This window comes from Delphinapterus leucas, chromosome 12 (genome assembly GCF_059928025.1).
Source record: "Delphinapterus leucas isolate spDelLeu-1000000601 "Yukka" chromosome 12, BTC_Dleu_Yukka2, whole genome shotgun sequence".
Lineage (NCBI taxonomy): Eukaryota > Metazoa > Chordata > Mammalia > Artiodactyla > Monodontidae > Delphinapterus > Delphinapterus leucas.
This window is the reverse complement of record NC_143140.1, coordinates 76,236,579-76,259,148: the sequence shown is the minus strand read 5'-3', so window position 1 is coordinate 76,259,148 and position 22,570 is coordinate 76,236,579. Positions and strand designations below refer to the sequence as shown.

The window sequence follows — 22,570 nt, the reverse complement described above, 5'->3', positions numbered from 1 at the left end:
TTCCATAGCTCACCTATAAAATAGGAATAATAACAACTGCCTCGCCTGATTGTTTTGAAAAACAGAGATGGTACAGAGCAGGTATGCAGTAAATGGTAGCTAGTATTACTCAGATCTACAAAGTCAAGTGCTTTACTACCAAGATTAACCCCATGAAAGAATTACCACTTCAGGTTCTGGTGTCTATTCCTAACAGACACTTCATAGGAATGAGTAGCCAGGGTGAGTACATATTTGCATAAGCACCCGTTTAATGTGTTTAAATGCTGCCAACATTAATGCTTGTTCCATCACATAACTGTTCAAAAGTGGCTGTTTGAAAGAACTACTGCTTATGACAGTTCTGACTAGACCCGGCTAAATTCAGCTCAGCAGAAGGAAGCCAAGTACATGAGGAAAGGCCCAAACTCTAGAAATGCCTGATAACAGAAGCTTCACAAGGCATCCCTACCCTGTGGCTACAGAGTGCGGGAAAGGTTTTTAGATCGCTAAGATCACTACTAGCAGCCATTTGTGTGCAGGTAAATGCAGGAGACAGACAGCTCTGCTCTGCCCTCTAGTATCTCCTCTTTCCCTAGAAGGAAAATATTATCTCAATCCACTTGCAGCAGATGTTTCCTGTGCTTTTTAAAAAAACCAGAATCTGCTCATCTTTAGGTCAATTGTACAGCAAAGAGGTTACAAAGAAAGTGAAGGAGCTCACATGAAGAGCGTTCCTCTGCCCATTTAAAACTCACTCAGCTGATGCACTTATGAGGTTCTAATGCACAATAATGAGTATTTAATTTTTTCACCATCTACATCAACTTGCAGAATGAATATAGAAATAGAGATATATGGAGATATTTAAACTGGGTAATTTCTAACTTTCTATCTTCTCTGGGGAGACTTCAGTTCTTTTAGAGAAATATGAAAAACTTTAAAATACCAGTAAATTTCTAAAATAAATTTCTCTTATTATTTCACATGCAACAACAAACTGTAAGTACTAATCTAGGGTTAAGCATTTCTCATTCCTATTTATACTCATAAATTCTCAAAGAAATATGAAATGACTAATATGCTAGTTTTGAAAACCAAAGTATGGAACACTCTCGTTTGGAGGGGTCAAAATGCTACATTGACCATCACTGCTCAAAAGCGCTGATTTGTAAGCACTTTGGATGAGCAACACCTGCTGCTGGGTCACAGAAAAGGAACGTGAGGTCATTAAAACAATTCCTTTAACCCCACACACCCCATCTCCTAGCCCCCAGCCCCTGAGCCAGGGATAGAGGAAATCTGAAGCCTGGTAACTCTGCATTCAATACAATAAGATTCCAAGGTACACAACTTCCTCCCAGGATTTTATTTACAGCTAAATTCTTGGCATTTTATTTTGCTCCTCCCCCATCTGTTGGAATGTCCACAGCTTTTTAAGCAGCCAATATCTAACCCAAGATATAGGCAAACGGATTAAAACAGTATTTTAAGGCAGTAGGGTTTTTTGTTTGTTTTATAATGTTCATTAACCTCAAAACACTCTAAAAAGTGTTCCCTTGCTTAGTAAGGAAGGCCAACAGTGACTTTGCTACTACATTTATTTAGCAGAAACCACCAGAGTTCTTAAATTTAAGGTTCAGAAAGCACCAATATTCCCTTTATTAAAGTAAAATGCATTCAGAATGAGAAAAAAAAACTCTTATGAGATCATTCTATCAGTTACATGTTACCTAGAAAGAATTAAATCAGCTATACTGCATATTTTTGTTAGAAAATATTTACCATTGGGTTTTTACCCTGAAATGTGTTCCAAAGTAATTTCTACACCTGGTTCTGCATGTCTCAGAGCTCCAGCATGTCCCCTTCCCCACTCTGCGTGAGAACACAGAGTGTTCAGTGTGTGTCTTTGCTCAGCAACCGAAGGAAGAGGTATGACTACATGGGTGTCCTGCCAAGGACAACTGGGCATTTAGATTTTATAGGTCCAACGTCATTAGACAGGACGCGTGTGTATGATGTCTGTAGGCACCTGCAAGGCAGAGCCTTTCACATCCGCTTACCTGCAGTACACCAGACAAGGTTCCTGTGCTCAAAGAGCTCATGCCCTGGGGGAGGACAGACAGGCAGGTCTCGCCATAATAAAAGCTGGCCTGAGACGGGGTTCTTGTGAAGGTGTAAACAACGTGTAGAAGAAAAGGAAATAATTAGCTGCAGGTGTGATGGTGAGTAAAACCAAAGACTGCTTGTAGAAGAAGCTTACACTTAAAGGATGAGCCGAGGAGGCTGTGAATTCCTAGCAAGTAAATGACATTTCCGGAGAAAGGCAAATTGTCCAATGTATTCTTTGTGACCCACCACACTGTCTCCCCAACCGAAGCAGTGCACAGGAGAAGATGCAGACAGGGCTCCAGGGTAAGGAAAGGGCAGGAGCTATGAGATGTTCACGAGAGCACTTTGTACTATTATGGCAAAGACAACCAGATCCTTTCCAGAAATACAACTGGCATCAGTGTAGACAGTGAATGCAAGAGAAGAGAGGTTGCAAGCAGGAGTCAGATTTAAAGGGTAATGGGATTATCAGGGCAAGAGATGACACGAAAGTCTGCAAACAGAAGAAGGGGCTAAAGAGGCGATCCAAAGAGGAGGGAGCATTGGTAAATACCAATATAAGGGAGTTTTGTGCGGGCCTTGAGGACAGTTTCACAATTTCATGGTTATACCACCCTGCAGGGGACACTGAATACAGGAAAGGAAGTAATACGAAATACCCTTGCAGCCCCTGAATTCAAAAATATTATTGCTGGTGATAAATAGCGTCTTAGGATTTTATAATATTTAATCCCCATAATTCATAAGAAAGTAATGTCAGTAAAATCAACAGTGAAAATATTACCTTTTTTGTGTATTTTTAAATATTTTGCTTCCTGGAAGGAGTGGTAGGTCTTTCCATGAGAGTTTTTAAAAGCACCAATTAACATTTTAATTCTTAAGTACAGGAAGTGAGGTCATTAATTTGGCATGGAATAGATAAAAAAAGAAGAATTTAAGAACATATTTGAGCATGACACTGTGAATAACAATGCTGGCCCAACCTCTACCTGTACAAAAGAAATCAGCCATGTAGATAAAGGAAATGCAGGCACATAAAGAAAACACTATTTGTCAACAAATAACAGAAAACTAAAACTTGCACATAAACAGATAACAAGATAACCTGACAAGTATTGTAGGATGGTAGGAAAAAAGTAACTGCATAGCTATGAAAATACTTTCAGAGTTTAAATGTGCTGTGTCATTGAAAAGCATTATTATTTTGAGTAGTGAGATTGATACTCCAATCCATACTCATGCATTTGTGTACCGTCTATTTACATATCCCTCATGGAGTTCCAGTATCATCTGGTTCTGTCAGTGTGGAAAAAATGATTCGAATTAGTAATACTCAGGAACTTTTCTTCCTGACTTTGAGTATGTTAACCTCGGCAAGGATCACTGTTAATGTTAGCTGCCTCCAGGAAAGGAAATGGTATTGGGGAAGAAAGGGAACTCTAAATGCTCACTCTCAATACTTCTCGATTATTCAATGTCTTCAGTGAGCAGTATTTATGTATTTCTTATATAATTTAAAATGTACTTTAAAAATAAACTTTGTTCCTAAGAAACATCATCATAAATTGGCACTGAATCAAAAACCTACTGTACTTCATGCCTTAAAGACAAGTAGAACTTGAATGCCTAAAAAAGAAGATACCAGGTCGTTGAAAAAGGAAAAACAATTTTAACCTGTAAATGAATATTTACTGCAATTATCTCTAGGGGAAAAAGTAAAAGTTTTTCTAAGTGAATTGTGAGTAATTAAGTAACAAGCAATTCCTTCAAAGCAAATAAAGGAGCAAAAATGTTCTTTAGAAATAACCATTTCAATAAAGAAGTTGAATTAGGGAATACTGACATCGTCAACAATCTTGTAGTTAGGAAACAAAAAATAAATTAAAAATTTGTAATTTACATTCCAAATCTGTTACTGTAATAAAAGCAATCAAAAAAAAAAACTAAATATCCAGACACAGGTGCTTAAAGTGAGATATTTTTAATGGAAATAAATGTGGCATATGCTCCAACTGGCCACTTTAAGTGCCTGGATTTGCTACATTAGTAACAACCCAGTAAAGCCTAAATCTGGATTACTATCACCACAGGACTCTATTTTGTGTTTTGGAGGAATGTTTATTCTCTTTAATTTCCATATTAAAATATTGGCATGCATTTAGCTAACCCTAAAATAAATACACTTTTAGGAGTCAAAGGAGATTAACCATTAGATTAATCTTCACCTGTAAATTTCCCGAACTACATTTCAGATTTAAATATGAAAACAAAGCAATGATCTTTGAATTCGATCAAAAAAGAGCTGTGAAAAACTCATGAAAAAAGAGTAAGTATAATCCAAAAAGTCTACATGAGCTGTGTGGGAAATACTTAATCCAGCATTGCTCAACCTTGGCACTACTGACATTTGGGCTAGAAAGTTCCTCCATTGTGGCGGTTTTCCCGTGCATTCGCTGTAACCTTGGCCTCTACCCACTAAGGTGCCAATAGCACCCTCCCTTCCCCACAGGTGTGACAACCAAAAATGTCTCCAAACATTAATAAATGTCCTTCTGGGAGGAAAATGACCCCTGGTTGAGAACCACTGACAATCCAATGCTTGGATCATAACCAAAAATTTTAAATTATGAATAAGGGTAATTTGGGTTTTTAAAGTTGGAAAGAATTACAATTGAAGACAGACAAGGGGAAGTGGATCCACTCACAAAATTAAATGAGCCAGAAATACAGAACCACAAAAAAACACCCTCCTCTTCAAAATTAATGGTTTGTTCTAATGAGATCTCACTGTAAAACTGCAGCTTAAACTTAGAGAAAACCACTTCCTTCCACTACCACCACACACACACACACACACACACACACACACACACACAGCTCTTGCCATCTTTATTCTCCTGGTCATGAATTGGAATTGCCCATTGACTCCTGTGTCAAAGAGCTTCCCTCAAAGTTCAGTGATCGCCACACTTGCTGGTCTTTCTGGATCTCTTCACACTGATCTGTATAGTCTACCAGCTTCTACCACATGTTCTCTGATTTTGATTTTTAAAACGTAATTTTCATAAATTTTGTCTCATATATTCATAAATTTAATCTCATATATATTCTCTTGGGATCTAAATCCAAATATATATATATATATATATATATATATATATATATATGTAAAATCTTCAAATCCAAATATATAATATATACATATACACACACATATATATATATCCCCAAATCTAAATCTCCTATTACTAACCTCATTTTATTCACTGAAAAATATTATTGAGTGCCTTCTCTGTGCCAGGCACTGTACGAGAAGTATACCCTGGGATACATCAGTGGAGGAAAAAAACCCACAAAAGACCAAGGTAAAAGGCACTGGGGGGGGGCGGTAGGGAAGAGGGTGCGATTGGTTCATTCTTCATCCAGACCTTTTCTATTAGAAAACCAGGTGATTTGGAAACTTCACTACTTCACTTCTCCATCTTCCTCACAGGTGAAATGTTAAAATTCTGACTATCCCATCTGACATGGACTTTGACCACTTTCTCCTACATCCTCACATTTACCCTTTCCTCTGGAACTCTCCATCCAGTTGACCTCTACCAAGAAGCCTTTTTGCAAGGCCAAAGGAGATAAATGTGTTCCCCAGCACATTAAAAGTATGTCTTTGGTTGGGATTTATACATGCCAACTTAAGTACGAAATAAACTTAAGTTTATTTATAAATGGGGCCAGAAAGAATGCAAAATACTCAAATAATAGTTAGTTACTGATAGTTACTATTTTACTCTGTAATAAACTTAAACTCCTAAACACCTTTAGATTTACCTCAAAAGTTCTGAGTTTGGGGGTAATTTCTTCAAGCAAATGCAGATCTTTGGAAACCTTGACCTTTAGTCTGTTCCACTTTCCTTGAACATCATCAAATTCTTGCTTATACAGTTTTTCTACATCTGGAGAAACATTTTTCTCCAAAGCCTTTGTTTCTTCTGCAAGTTTATACAGTATAGGTTTTTGATTCTCTAGGATTTCATCAACGGCCTGGAAAACAGTTTTCAAGATTAAAAATACACACAATAATTTGTCTGTACAGATGTAATAATACTGGCTATAAACAGTCAAAGTCACTTTTTTAAAAGAATTTGATCAAAAAAGAATTGTGAAAAACTCATGAAAAAAGAATAAGTGTAATCAAAAAAGTCACAGTTACATGAGTTGTGTGTCATTTAGACACAATGTATCCTCTGCACTAAAAACCAGCGGAACAACAGGCCCAGTGAGGGCCCCGTGTGCTGGGCTCCATGGTGGATCTGTTGCATCTGATGAAATAGTGCAGAGGCACATATCTTAAATGACCAGGGAAGCATTTTCATTCAATACAGTAAAACAACAACACAATCGATTGTCTTCATTTCATTAAAGATACTTTACATGGTTGAGAATTTTAAGCTAGTCACAACAGAAGGAGAAAAGATGCTTTTATTCTATTAAAAATATTTAATAACTATCTTTTAGCTGAGGTCCTACATTATAGTGATTAACCTTCAAACTACAAGAAATATAAGAAATTTTTGACTAATTTTGACCAAAACTGATATATTTTTTAAATAGCTGAAAAAGTATTTCAAAATATGAGATATTAGAAATGAGCCTAAACTTCTTAGGTCTATAGGTCTTAGGTCCTATAATATATATTACCTTTTCTTCCTGCAGGGCCTTCTCCACCTTTGCAAGATCATTCAAGACATTCAAAGACGTCTGGGCCTTATTTTCAGAATCATTTAGCAGATCTGTCAGCGTTTTCAATGTTTCCAAATACACACGTCCAGGTCGGCTCTTCAGTTCTGTTTATTGAAAAATACTTACTTTGAGAAAATAATGGCAGGAAACTAATATTGTTATACATACTGTTAATCTTCCTATTTAATAAGTGAATTCTAATACATAAGAAGTTAAACTCTGTAATTAAGATTAAAAAGGGACTCTGTTAGAGACACAATAAATCACTGCATTGGCATTTCTGAGAGTCATATAGTGACTTCATTCCTGCGGATGTTGATGTTTGAAATATTAAGTAACCCATCATCATTTTTCTTCATTTCATCATGATGAAATGACTCTCTGCAGATGGTACTACAATGTTCCTTTTGTCTCATATAATCTCCTTTTCCCCAGTAGCGACACAAAGAATAAAAGGAGACAAAGATCCCCTCAACCAGTCTTCCTCTAAGTTCAGGCGTGTAGACAAACTGCTACCCACAGAGGGGTGGACATTACGCTGAACACCACAGCCAGGTCGCACAGGTACCCTGAGAAATAACGGCTGCACAAGGCAGCTGGAGTGATGTCTACTTCAGCCACTGATGTCAAGTTTACAGACAAGCAACACTTGTGTGGAGAGGAAGCCAGCTCATTTGAAGCACAAAGAGGTGAAACCAAGTAGCAGCAAAAGTCACAACAGCCAAAGGGTGGAAACAACCCAAATGCCCATCTACAAATGAATGGACAAACAAAATATGGTGTATACATACAATGGAATACTACTCAGCCTTAAAAAGGAAGGAAATTCCAACACATGCAACCCACACAAAAGAACTTTGAGGATAAGTGAAAAAAGCCAGTCACAAAAAAACAAAAAATGTATGATCCCACTTAGGTGAGGTATACAGACTAGTCAAACTCATAGAAACAGAAAGTAGAATGGTGGTTGCCAGGGGCTGGAGGGAGGAAGGAATGAAGAGCTGCTGTTTAACGGGTACAGAGTTTCGGTTTTACAAGACAAAAAAGTTCTGGGGATGGGGTGTACAACGATATGAATGTATTTTCCACTACTGAACTCTACACTTTAAAATGGTTAAAATGGTAAATTTTATGTTATGTATATTTTACCACAATTAAAAACAGCAAAAAAAAAATTTACCAATTGTTTTAAAGTTAAGAAACTGAACGTTTAAACTGCCTTGTCAAAAATGAAAGCATATTTTGTAACAGCAAATTGAAAAGGAGGTACTCTCAAACGCTTCACAGTCTAAGTTAACTGAATTCAATAAACAAAGAGTATGGTGGCCAAATGCTTTTCCAGAAGAAAGGAAACATGATACATTTGCTTACCATGCACATACAGAGTCTTACAAGTCATTACATAACCTACGATTGCTGCAAGGAAGGGTATGGTTAAGTGTGTAGCTGTTTAGCATGTACTCCCCATAATGTTACATAATACAGCACAATTCCTGACTTAAAAGCCAAGGAGAAAAAAATATAATATATAAGGGATGAGCTTTCAAAACCTTTAACAGTTAACTTTCCCAAGCCAGGCTTATTTCAGAAGTAAAAACTCTTGAAAATTTTTCAGACTTTGAAAGAGGAACACGATTTCTTTGAAAAGAGGAGATGGCATTGCTAAAACTTTAACCATTTTGAGCAAACAGAAGCAAGTGATCATTCTTTTTAGGCCTGCTAGTAATGACTATCAGCTGGCCTCCATCAGTGAAAAGGAGAAACAACATCCCTAAAAAAACTCTTTAAAAATCATCATGTCCTATTAACCCAATTTTAACAGCACATGAAAGCTGTCTGCATTTTTACAAACAAGGGTGAATCTAGGAAATAGTCTGAGCATACTTTAAGAACTGGAACAGTACCAGGCACAGAGGAAAACAGAGTGAGGCTGGTGCAAAACAAGCAAGTGTACTAAAGGTCTAAATATTGGGAGTAATTTTTAAGCTAAGGCAAACTGAGAAAGGAGATGGTGGACTTGTCTAATAAAAAAACGCAACAGAATGGGTTTACCGTTCTCGAGCTGTTGGTGACGCTCCTCTAAATCCTGTTGCACAGCTTGGTAACGGCCCACAAAGCTCTCAAAATCCCGCTGAACAAAATCTGGGGCAGAAGGCTGAAACTTCAGGGCTGAGCAGCTTGCACGCAGCATTTCAATTTTGGGGTGGTGGCTACGGAGGTCTGTTAATTCTTGCTATGAAGAGAAAATATGACCACATGATTCGCTGAAGATGAACATCCTCACAGAAAGTTAATCAGAGCAGAATTAACCTAAAGTTCATGATACAAGGAGCATCTTCTTTAAATACAGGACAGGACATAGAAATCTTTCATGTTCTGGATGGTTGTGTCTTTACCTGACAGGAATCCTTCAAGCTTGGCAAGGACTGCTGGGGAGATTCTGAAAAGGGCGTGTGTTTTACCCACTCCTCTTTTGTCTTTATGGTCTTTTCAAGCTCATCAAGGTGCTTAAAAAAAGAATTTATATCTTCCTGTAGCTGAATCTTTCTTGCTAGATCTTCCAAATGCTGGGATATATTCTTCCATTCTGATAATATCTTCTCCAGAACATTTTTTATTTCTTCAGTAGGAAGACCTTCTACGCAGACATGAAAAATAAGCAGACACTTCATAAATTATTACAAAACTTGTTTTGGATTTGTTATAAACATTCTAACCTATTCAAAATAATGAGGCAACGTCATACATAATGATCACTCCCTTAAGTCCCTTTTAACACAACAACATTGTAATGATGCACTTAAAAATAACTATGTTTAATTCCTTGATAAAAACGGGAGAGGGGGAGCTTAAAATAGCAGGTCAGGAGGGGGATGGCCAACACAAAAAGCACATCAGTCGAGTGTCAGCCACTGCCTTTTCTACAGAACATGTGTCTCCATCCTTGGCAACCTACTGTTCTACTAGTTTCCAGTCTGAGCACGAGGAATAAAATGAACTGTCTGGACTTGTCTGGGGCTCTGACGTCAGAAGGTAGACCCTCTGTCATCAAGAAAAACAGCTTGGCTAGAAAAAGGAGGAGGCAGCTTGAGACTTGTGATCAAACCACAGGTCATAGGAATTGCAAAACGAATGGCTGGAACTCCTAGTGCTGGGAGCAATCTGGTGAGTGCAGGAATACTACACCAGTAGCCAGGCCCAAGAAGCATCAGCAAGCCTACTGGGAATGCTACACACAGACCAGTGAATGTCAAAAGATCAAAGTGCTAAGATTATGTACTTTAGAAACACATCAGGAAACAAAATGCCATTATGTTTATTATTGTCATCTCATAATTTTGTCTCATATTTTTGAGAGGCAGAGAATGTTCATAGAAATAAGTTACATATAATAATAGGTTTTATCATAGTCCTTCTCTTAATATAAAATACCATTGAATCATTGAAAATTACTATGAAAAGGTATGGGAAATCTACAAAGGAATCGATGTCCTGAAGAAAGCATGCACGTTGAAAAAATGGGTTTAACATCTTTATTATTAGAGCAGAAGCAATAAAACTTTGTAAATATATGTAATCAAAATCCAGGGTAACGAGAGCTCTAAAGGGAAAAAAAAGGCATGTAAAACAAAAGGTCACTTAGGATCCACAGATGATGCAAATTTTGAAAATTTCTGTAACACACCGTATCCACTGAAAATTAGAAATGCAAACGTGACATTACATAATCTGAATATATCACCCATGTCAATTGCTGAAGTAAACCGTCCACCATCACACAAGTAATAGAATATTACACCTAGACAAAACATTCACACCGCAGTCCAAGTTCAATTATCCCTGTTAATGGAGGTCATAAACTAAATTACCACTTTCCTTTTTTTTTTTAATTAACTAATTTGTTTATTTTTGGCTGCGTTGGGTCTTTGTTGCTGCGCATGGGCTTTCTCTAGTTGTGGCGGGCAGGGGCTACTCTTTGTTGCAGTGCGCTGGCTTCTCATTGCGGTGGCTTCTCTTGTTGCACAGCACGGGCTCTAGGCGCGTGGGCTTCAGTAGTTGTGGCACGCAGGCTCAGTATTTGTGGTGCACGGGCTCTAGAGCACAGGCTCAGTAGTTGCGGCGCCCAGGCTTAGTTGCTCCGCAGCATGTGGGATCTTCCTGGACCAGGGCTCGAACCTGTGTCCCCTGCATTGGCAGGCACATTCTTAACCACTGCACCACCAGGGAAGTCCTAAATTACCACTTTTCTGACAATCTGAGCAATGGAGATCTAGGCTGTGCGCCTGCCAGGTCATTTCTATTTTAAGTGGGCAAAGGAATAATATCAGCCACTTCATTTACATGTCAGGACAATTTATGATTAACAAGAAAGAAAATTAAGCTGGCAAATAAAATTTTGAGATGGAAAATTATCACCACTAATCCAGAAAATAGGTAAGAGGTACTCATTTTAGGTACTAGGGAAGCTGAAGAAACTTCTTCCATAGTTTTTTTTAATTCACTGACAATATTTCAGTATCCATTTACACTTTCAAACCAATTCTCAAAATTTAAATCTCCCTCCTCTAAGCCTGATATAGTTTGGACCAGTGTCAAGTAATAAATAAAGCACAATTTACATCTTAAAAAAGGAAAACTGTATATTGTCTTTTAAAATAATTGTTTTATTCCCAGAGATCCAAAGTTGTAGCTTTTTCTGTTTCTACAGGACATCCAACTCTTAGATGACTAATCAAAAGCCAAAATCAATATCCCATCCTTTTATTAATTTTCTAGAAGGGATAACGTATAACATATTCCCGTCACTCTCACTTGACTTTAGCTTTTCAATCTATCACTATTAAAATCAAGGGAAATGTTTACAAAACATAGGATCATCATCAAATTCCATAGGCTTATATGTTGATATACTGGGAATTCTTTTTGGAGGGAGGTGGTAAAAGAAAATTTTACTTCGGCAGCATTGGGGAAATGTAGTTACATTAAGGTAAATTCATTGAGATTATTTGAATTTTTTTTTTTTTTTTTGCGGTACGCAGGCCTCTCACTGTTGTGGCCTCTCCCGTTGCGGAGCACAGGCTCCGGACGCGCAGGCTCAGCGGCCATGGCTCACGGGCCCAGCCGCTCCGTGGCACGTGGGATCTTCCCAGACCGGGGCACGAACCTGTGTCCCCTGCATCGGCAGGCGGACTCTCAACCACTGCGCCACCAGGGAAGCCCGATAAGGTGTTATTTATATTTGAAATTTTTACCTGCATTAAAGAACTTTTTTCCCCCACAGACCCAGTGGCTCAGGGGAATGTAAAGATTAATATTTTTGCCAAGCAGTTTTACATATGATTCTTTTTCTCGCCTTGCTTTGAAAGGCTTTTCTTATAAACCCTATTCCTTACTCCAACAATAAGTGCTTTGGAGGTCTGCTGAAACTCTCCTTGACAAAAGCCACAGACACCCACGGCAGAATTAGGAATATTAGTTTGACAAGAATCTTCTAAAATGTAGCTTTTAATCTTTATATTTTTTGACTTTTTATGATAGAAAATGGAAATATATACAAATAAATAGAACACTAGAATGAACGTCCTGTACCAATTACCCAGCTTCAGTAATTAATGACATTCTACCATTCTTGAATTATCTATATACCCCTACTCACTCCTCACCCATTTAATCATTATTATTATTTTCACATTTCTTAAAGTAAAATTTACTTACATTGAAATACATGAACTGTGCTGTTCTGAGAAACCTACACACACTTATCAATACATAGAATATTTCCACCTCTTCAGAAAGTTTCCTAGAGTCCCTAATGGATCAATCACCCTCCTCCAACCCAGAAAACCACATTTTAAAAAAAGCTTGGATTATTTTTCCCTCTGCCTTTTGAAAAATATGTTGATTTATTTTGTATATATACTGAGGTCACACACACATACATACACAAAAGTATGTACATGCCCAGTATATGTTCATCTATTTAGAAATTATGGAAATGTACCACTGTCATAGATCAATGTACCACTGTCATAGATCATTTGTACAGCTTAATTTCTTCCTTCCTTCCTCCCTCTCTCCCTCCCACCCTTTCTTCCCTTCCTCCTTCTTTCCTTCCAAACAGAATAGTATTTTCATTCAAACTCCATCCTAGCTAGGTGTCTTACTACTGGGTGTGGACACCCCATTTGGAGATTACTTTTTCAAGTATTTATTTGAAGGGACCTAGAGACAGAGCGAGAATATAATTTCCCTTGAGATACTTCAATAATTACAATAAATAGTGTGTTAAATTTATGTTAGTTACAATCATAGATTCTTCACTTCTACATCGACACTGTAGCTTGGAAACCAGACTTTATCTGGGTGATGTGGGGTAATTTCATGAGTTTATGAACTGAATTAAATTCATGTCTGTGTCAGCTTTTAGTGGGTGTGGCAGAATCAGAGTGCAGAGATTCATTTATTTTAAAAAATCTGTTATTAAAAATTTTTAGGATGGGGTGGGAAGCTTAGAATTTGGGACACTGGTCTGAATAGGGTCTGTATGTTCAGTTTAATTTTCTCATTTTGGGGGAGTGTCTGCCTTTTGTTAATGAGAGTAAAAGTGGTTTTTAACATTTCCCACTGTCATTCCACTTTATCCATTATTCTAATTTTACAGTACTATATTTTACTTCTCTACATGTGGTTAGCAGTAATCCTACTGCTGCTTTAAAACCAGAAATGTTGAACCGAAATGAAAGCACAACTGGGTGATTCTCCCGGCCTTTCCTTCTCTTCAATACATTTGAAATAAATCCTAGGCCATGGATAATTAATGTAGAAGAAGTTTCTTTACAGAGTGTAATTTGCCCAGAGTCTGCTTATGTAAGAATGCAGATATATGATTCAGTTCAGTTAGAAAAGCACATCAAATTCTTCAGTAAAACAGATGTTTGAATAATTACATCACTGGTTTTCTCAAACTAGTTTCATCAAAAAATTCCAGCACGGTGAAGTCTGGTAGGACCTTTCTACCTAATGCATGTGAATTAAGTTCTGTGACTTCTCTTGTAGCACAGAAATGTTTATAAAAAATGAAATTATCTGTTTTCATTTGACTTTCACGACTGCTGTACCAAACCTGGTTTCCTTGGTTTAGCTTATTTTGTTCCTAAAGATCATCAACTACTATAACAGAGTAATGGGGCACTTGGATGTTGTAGCTTGAAGAATTGACTCCCACATGTCTGGCAAAGTATTGATATTAAAAAAAAAAAAAAAAAAAAATCAAGGTTCTCACCTTTTCCCATTTGCTCCAAAAGGACTTGTCCGGTTTGGTTTAATTCATCGAGTCTGGAACTTCTTTCCATCTGTTCCTTTTCTAATCCCTGAAAATAAAGTCCCAATATAAGAATAGTACAGACTTTCTTCTCAATATAGTATTAATGCTTACTGAAGTTTTTATATTTGATGTCCCTCCCACACTCTCTTAGGTGGGAGTTACAGTCAAAGTTTACCTAAGAAAATACCAAGATAAAGCTATGCCATTTCAAGCTGCCCTCCAGAATGCTAGAGATGATTAAATTTCAAAAGGTAAATTCAAACAAACAATATAAAATTTTGGTTTCCTTAAAAATGCTCTACAGCAAAACAAAAATCTTTAAAAGTCTTTACTGAATTTGTTACAATACCGCCCCTGTTTTATGTTTCGGTTTTTTGGCCGCGAGGCATGTGGGATCTTAGCTCCCCGACCAGGGATCGAACCCACACCTTCTGCATTGGAAGGCGAAGTCCTAACCACTGGAATGCCAGGGAAGTCCCTGGTTTCTTTTATAAGAAGAAAAAATTTTACACTACATACATGAGTTCCTATCAGGAGGAGGTAATTAAAATTAGTATTTTAGATCCAGAATATTTATTCACATACATGGCCTCGGTATACTCCACACCATAAAAATAACAGTTTGACTGAAATGAACTGAATGCACTATGAAGACAGAGAGCACCAAACAAAAATAAATTAATTAATACGAAAGACAGAAATAATCTGAGCCCAATATCATTTGCTGGTGTTACACTAAGTGTAGGGTCTAACACAAACTTCAACTACCAGCATAATTCGTACCTAATTTTCTAACAATAACAATATGCTTTAGGACCCAAAGCAAAGTATTTTATCCTTTATATTCACAGAATGGCTCTTAATTTTAATATTTATGTCTCTACGATTTTATATTCTCAATGTCCCTGTATCTCAGAGACAGGGGAAGACAAGGTCTTCCAGAATTAGTTAGAAAGGGCTGAGCAAAACCATGGACACACATACACACACACGTGTTGTATACACAGTCAGTATTTGAAATTTCTGCGTTTGATAATTATCTAGCCACTCAAATAGTGTCCAAAATAGCACAATCAAAGCATCCAGGCACAACCCATATTACTTCAACCAGACAACCTAGAGAAGAATCCCACTTCTAGGGTCTACGAATGTAAGCACTATCAAATAAATTTAACTCTCCTATTTTGATCCACACAAACCTTAATGTGACCAAGTAAAACAACCATTTTTATAGTCAAAGATCAAGAAAGAACAAGAGATTCTACGAAACACCACTAATCTTTGTTAAACTAACTATCGATGTAAAAAGTCACCGTCAAACTGGAGAAAAAATATTACCTGCTTTATACAAACTGATTTTTGGCTACTTTTTTTTATGATGGTGGTAGATTAGACTAGGGATTCTCCAGCCAGGTATTGCATCAGTTGGAACAAGTTATTCTTTCACTAAAATAAAATTAAGTTGATATTTCCCAAATTTGCAAGAAAAATTAGCAATTAAAGCAATGGTTAAATTTTCTTTATTATACATTTTTCTCAGATCTTTGGCATCTACTACTTCTTGTCTAAAGCAACAAAATAAACGAACTTATAAATAAAGGAAAAACACAGGAACTGCCAATCATGACTTACATAAACATACACAATTGTTACTTTTATCCCCTCAAATATTATAGTAACAATTTCTGGAAGTAAAATTGTTCCTAGATCACAGGATGGAATTTAACTTATCAGTGTTTTGTGGGACTTGTTCCATAAAGATCACTGTAGCTTCCAAATTCTCTGCCACTTTACTGCCTTTGAGAATTGGGTTGTTGGATGATCATTAATATCATCTACCAGTCTTTCAGAAGCATATGAAATGATGGAACATAGTCCTCATGCCTGGCTCTCTTGATCCCCTGTGCAGGGGGCTCTGATAACAGTGCTTCCACATTCCCCCCTGTCCACAGTCATCATGGTCTCCTTCCATAAGCCAAGAACTTTATAGAGTGCTGAAAATACAGGTTTCAAGGGAAAATCATCCACACTTTCTAAGCAGTGGCAGCAGGCATATAAACAAATAATGACATAAATGCAATAAGGGCTTTCACAGAAGTATGGCCAAAGCAATATGGAATCTGCCTAATGAGGCTAAAGGAGGCTTTCTGAAGTAGGAGGCATTTCAGCCACACAGCAAAGGCTCAATAAAGGGCTATTCGGAGCCCGGAAAGCCACACATGGGGAAGGCAGGATATTGAGAAAAGCGTAGGAGTCAGGAGGGCTGGAGCTCTGATGAGTGAATGAGAGGTGCAGAGTTTCTGCTTAGAGGTAGGGAAGAGAGCTGTCTGGAAGTGCCTTGTAAGGGCACTGTGGCCTTTACATTTTATCCCCACAGCAATGGCAAGTCATTAATTAATTGCAAGCGCTGGAGCTGTATAATCAAATTTATATCTTAAAACTCATCAAGAGTGAGATGATATTATTAGTAACAATAACATTAAATAATAACAGTAATTTCATAAATGTGTATTTTAATGAGAATTATTTTAATAGTTCACTGTTAAGTAAAATGTTGGCTGATGGTTTGAACTGGACATCTTAAAGCTATGTTAAGAAGATGTACTACTATTGAGATGATTATCTTTTAAAATTTATTTGATTTGAATTTAAACCTACTAATGCTGTATATTAATAGATTTTCTAATTTTAGACTATTTGTGGATTCCTATAAAAAACAAACTGTTTGGTTATAAGTAAACGATTGCCTTTACCTATATTATTGAGTTCTAGTTGCTAGCATTTTAAGTTTAAAACAATATCCTTTTTAAATGACATGTAAAAAGGGAAGGTAAACAGTGGCAAATGCTGCAAAGAAAGGAAGTCTGATGAGAATAGAAATCTATCCTTTGGATTTTGAAAGCAGTCGTCAATGGTGACCCCTAAATAAGAACAGTTACAGTGGAATGATAAGGCAAACATCAGTCTCAGCTTCTCACCCAAACATTCAAAGTCAGCCAGGGTCTGGTCCTAAACCACCTCTCCAGCCTTAACTCTCTACTGCTTTTACACATACGCCTAGCACAAAACAAAACGAATTATTTGTTCCAAGCATCACAACACGCTTGCCCCCCTCTGAGCCTCTGCTCATGGGCGCCCCTGCCTGGTGTGCCCTTCTGACCAGCTCCAAGCCCCCTCCTTCACTGTCACTTTGCCTTCTGGACTTCACCAGTGTATAGAGACAGCTGCAAGCCTGGCCTCCTCTCAATTCCCTCAGTACCTATCACTTTCTAACTCACATCATTGATATCTACACATACGTCTTATTTTTAAACATTCTCCAAACTCTTTATAAACGCCATTGCTGATGTAGATGGTGATACGGACTTGCTCTAGGTGCCTAAATAATTCATGCAAGGATGTACAGAGACTTAATGAACCCCAAAGACATAAATCACTGCAATCTCCTGTTGCAATTTACAGTAACACACATGCGGTACAAAGTAGCAGAGCTACAATCCCATACATTTTATAGTGTTTATTTGTTTTAAATACGTCTCTCCTCTAAAAAGAATGTTTATAGAAGAAATCTTGGGATTTGAAACAGTTTCTTGCATTCGGAAGGCAAAACGTTTTCAGCATACACACATGTACTATTAGGTACCAGATTAAGATAGATCTAATGAAACTAAAATTAGTAATGACAACTGGATCACCTTAGCAAGTGTCCCTTCCTGCACATCTCAATTAACCGGTTAAGGAAGGAGGAAAAAAAACTTCTCCTCGACGGACAACGGGAAGATGGCCGAAGAGTAAGACGCGGAGATCACCTTCCTCCCCACAGATACACCAGAAATACATCTACACGTGTAACAACTCCTACAGAACACCGACTGAACGCTGGCAGAAGACCTCAGACCACCCAAAAGGCAACAAACCCCCCCACGTACCTGGGTAGGGCAACAGAAAAACAGAAAGAACAGCGACAAAAGGATAGGGACGGTACCTGCACCAGTGGGAGGGAGCTGTGAAGGAGGAAAGGCTTCCACACACTACGAAGCCCCTTCGCGGGTGGCGGAGCGGGGGAGCTTCGAAGCCGCGGAGGAGAGCGCAACAACAGGCGTGCGGAGGGCAAAGCGGAGAGATTCCAGCACAGAGGATCAGTGCCGACCGGCACTCACCAGTCCGAGAGGCTTGTCTGCTCACCCGCCGGGGCGGGTGGGGCTGGGAGCTGAGGCTCGGGCTTCAGTCGGAGCGCAGGGAGAGGACTGGGGTTGGCGGCGTGAACACAGCCTGCAGGGGGTTAGTGCACCACGGCTGGCCAGAAGGGAGTCCGGGGAAAAGTCTGGACCTGCCGAAAAGGCAAGAGGCTTTTTCTTCCCTCTTTGTTTCCTGGTGCGCAAGGAGAGGGGAGTAAGAGCGCCGCTTAAAGAAGCTCCAGAGATGGCCGCGAGCCGCGGCTAAAAGCGCGGACCCCAGACACGGACATGAGACGCTAAGGCTGCTGCTGCCGCCACCAAGAAGCCTGTGTGCGACCACAGGTCACTCACCACACCGCCCCTCCCGGGAGGCTGTGCAGCCCGCCACTGCCAGGGTCCCGGGATCCAGGGACAACTTCCCCGGGAGAACGCACGGCGCGCCTCCGGCTGGTGCAACATCGGCCTCTGCCGCCGCAGGATCGCCGCGACTCCTTGCCCCTCCCTCCCCCCCGGCCTGAGTGAGCCAGAGTCCTCGAATCAGCGGCTCCTTTAACCCTGTCCTGTCTGAGAGAAGAACAGACGCCTTCGGCTGACGCGGGGCCAAATCCAAAGCTGAACCCGGGGAGCTGTGAGAACAAAAATGAGAAAGGGAAATCCCTCCCAGAAGCCTCAGAAGCAGCGGATTAAAGCTCTACAATCAACTTGATGTACCTGTATTTGTGGAATACATGAATAGACAACGAATTATCCCAAATTGAGGAAATAGACTTTTGAGAGCAAGGTTTATGATTTTTTCCCCTTTTCCTCTTTTTGTGAGTGTGTATGTGTATGCTTCTCTGTGAGATTTTGTCCGTATAGCTTTGCTTCCACCATTTGTCCTAGGGTTCTATCCGTCCGGTTTTTTTTGTTGGTTTTTTCTTTTTAAAAAAAATTTTTTTCTTAATATTTTTTATTTTAATAACTATTTTATTTTATTTCCTTCTTTCTTTCTTTCCTTCCTTCCCTCCTTCCTTCCTTCCTCCCTCCCTCCATCCTTTCTTGCTTTCTTTCTTTCCTTTCTACTTCTTCTCCCTTTTATTCTGAGCAGTGTGGATGAAAGGCTCTTGGTGCTACAGCCAGGAGTCAGTGCTGTGCCTCTGAGGTGGGAGAGCCAACTTCAGGACACTGGTCCACAAGAGACCTCCCAGCTCCACATAATATCAAACGGCGAAAATCTCCTACAGATCTCCGTCTCAACACCAGCACCCAGCTTCACTCAACGACCAGCAAGCTACAGTGTTGGACACCCTATGCCAAACAAATAGCAAGACAGGAACACAACCCCACCCATTAGCAGAGAGGCTACCTAAAATCATAATAAGTCCACAGTTACCCAAAAACACACCACCAGACGTGGACCTGCCCACCAGAAAGACAATATCCAGCCTCATCCACCAGAACACAGGCACTAGTCCCCTCCACCAGGAAGCCTACACAACCCACTGAACCAACCTTAGCCACTGGGGACAGACACCAAAAACAACGGGCACTACGAGCCTGCGGCCTGCAAAAAGGAGACCCCAAACACAGTAAGATAAGCAAAATGAGAAGACATAAAGACACACAGCAGATGAAGGAGCAAGATAAAAACCCACCAGACCTAACAAATGAAGAGGAAATAGGCAGTCTACCTGAAAAAGAATTCAGAATAATGATAGTAAAGATGATCCAAAATCTTGGAAATAGAATAGACAAAATGCAAGAAACCGTTAACAAGGACCTAGAAGAACTAAAGATGAAACAAACAATGATGAACAACACAATAAATGAAATGAAAAATACTCTAGATGGGATCAATAGCAGAATAACTGAGGCAGAAGAACGGATAAGTGACCTGGAAGATAAAATAGTGGAAATAACTATTGCAGAGCAGAGTAAAGAAAAAAGAATGAAAAGAACTGAGGACAGTCTCAGAGACCTCTGGGACAACATTAAACGCACCAACATTCGAATTATACGGGTTCCAGAAGAAGAAGAGAAAAAGAAAGGGACTGAGAAAATATGTGAAGAGATTATAGTTGAAAACTTCCCTAATATGGGAAAGGAGATAGTCAATCAAGTCCAGGAAGCACAAAGAGTCCCATACAGGATAAATCCAAGGAGAAATACGCCAAAACACATATTAATCAAACTGTCAAAAATGAAATACAAAGAAAACATATTAAAAGCAGCAAGGGAAAAACAACAAATAACACACAAGGGAATCCCCATTAGGTTAACAGCTGATCTTTCAGCACAAACTCTGCAAGCCAGAAGGGACTGGCAGGACATATTTAAAGTGTTGAAGGAGAAAAACCGGCAACCAAGATTACTCTACCCAGCAAGGATCTCATTCAGATTTAACGGAGAAATTAAAACCTTTACAGACAAGCAAAAGCTGAGAGAGTTCAGCACCACCAAACCAGCTTTACATCAATGCTAAAGGAACTTCTCTAGGCAAGAAACACAAGAGAAGGAAAGGCCTACAATAACGAACCCAAAATAATTAAGAAAATGGGAATAGGAACATACATATCGATAATTACCTTAAATGTAAATGGACTAAATGCTCGCACCAAAAGACACAGATTGGCTGAATGGATACAAAAAAAAGACCCATATACACGCTGTCTACAAGAGACCCACTTCAGACCTAGAGACACATACAGACTGAAAGTAAGGGGATGGAAAAAGATATTCCATGCAAATGGAAACCAAAAGAAAGCTGGAGTAGCAATTCGCATATCAGACAAAATAGACTTTAAAATAAAGACTATTAGAAGAGACAAAGAAGGAGACTACATAATGATCAAGGGATCGATCCAAGAAGAAGATATAACAATTGTAAATATTTATGCACCCAACATAGGAGCACCTCAATACATAAGGCAAATACTAACAGCCATAAAAGGGGAAATCGACAGTAACACAATCATAGTAGGGGACTTTAACACCCCACTTTCACCAATGGACAGATCATCCAAAATGAAAATAAATAAGGAAACACAAGCTGTAAATGATACATTAAACAAGATGGACTTAATTGATATTTATAGGACATTCCATCCAAGAACAACAGAATACACATTTTTCTCAAGTGCTGATGGAACAGTCTCCAGGATAGATCATGTCTTGGGTCACAAATCAAGCCTTGGTAAATTTAAGAAAATTGAAATTGTATCAAGTATCTTTTCCGACCACAACGCTATGAGACTAGATATCAATTACAGGAAAAGATCTGTAAAAAATACAAACACATGGAGGCTAAACAATACACTACTTAATAACGAAGTGATCACTGAAGAAATCAAAGAGGAAATTAAAAAATACCTAGAAACAAATGACGATGGAGACACGACGACCCAAAACCAATGGGATGCAGAAAAAGCAGTTCTAAGAGGGAAGTTTATAGCAATACTATCCTACCTTAAGAAACAGGAAACATCTCGAATAAACAACCTAACCTTGCACCTAAAGCAATGAGAGAAAGAAGAACAAAAAAACCCCAAAGTTAGCAGAAGGAAAGAAATCATAAAAATCAGATCAGAAATAAATGAAAAAGAAATGAAGGAAATGATAGCAAAGATCAATAAAACTAAAACCTGGTTCTTTGAGAAGATAAACAAAATTGATAAACCATTAGCCAGACTCATCAAGAAAAAAAGGGAGAAGACTCAAATCAATAGAATTAGAAATGAAAAAGGAGAAGTAACAACTGACACTGGAGAAATACAAAAGATCATGAGAGATTACTACAAGCAAATCTATGCCAATAAAATGGACAACCTGGAAGAAATGGACAAATTCTTAGAAATGCACAACTTCCCAAGACTGAATCAGGATGAAATAGAAAATATGAACAGACCAATCACAAGCACTGAAATTGAAACTGTGATTAAAAATCTTCCAACAAGCAAAAGCCCAGGACCAGATGGCTTCACAGGCAACTTCTATCAAACATTTAGAGAAGAGCTAACACCTATCCTTCTCAAACTCTTCCAAAATATAGCAGAGGGAGGAACACTCCCAAACTCATTCTACGAGGCCACCATCACCTTGATACCAAAACCAGACAAGGATGTCACAAAGAAAGAAAACTACAGGCCAATATCACTGATGAACATAGATGCAAAAATCCTCAACAAAATACTAGCAAACAGAATCCAACAGCACATTAAAAGGATCATACACAATGATCAAGTGGGGTTTATTCCAGGAA

The 22,570-nt window shown here is 38.6% G+C and overlaps 1 protein-coding gene across 11 annotated transcripts in view; it reads right to left on the bottom strand.

Annotated features, from left to right (window-relative positions):
- The window catches only part of UTRN (utrophin), a 508,091-nt gene that overhangs the window by 335,672 nt on the left and 149,849 nt on the right, over positions 1–22,570 (bottom strand). For all 11 annotated transcript variants that reach the window (XM_089922090.1, XM_089922091.1, XM_089922085.1 and 8 more), the window contains 5 exons: positions 14,114–14,201; positions 9,228–9,469; positions 8,884–9,064; positions 6,790–6,935; positions 5,920–6,132 (listed from right to left, as the gene is read on the bottom strand). In XM_089922090.1, the coding sequence (XP_089778216.1) occupies positions 5,920–6,132; positions 6,790–6,935; positions 8,884–9,064; positions 9,228–9,469; positions 14,114–14,201 (870 nt within the window). The remainder of the gene's footprint in view (positions 1–5,919; positions 6,133–6,789; positions 6,936–8,883; positions 9,065–9,227; positions 9,470–14,113; positions 14,202–22,570) is intronic.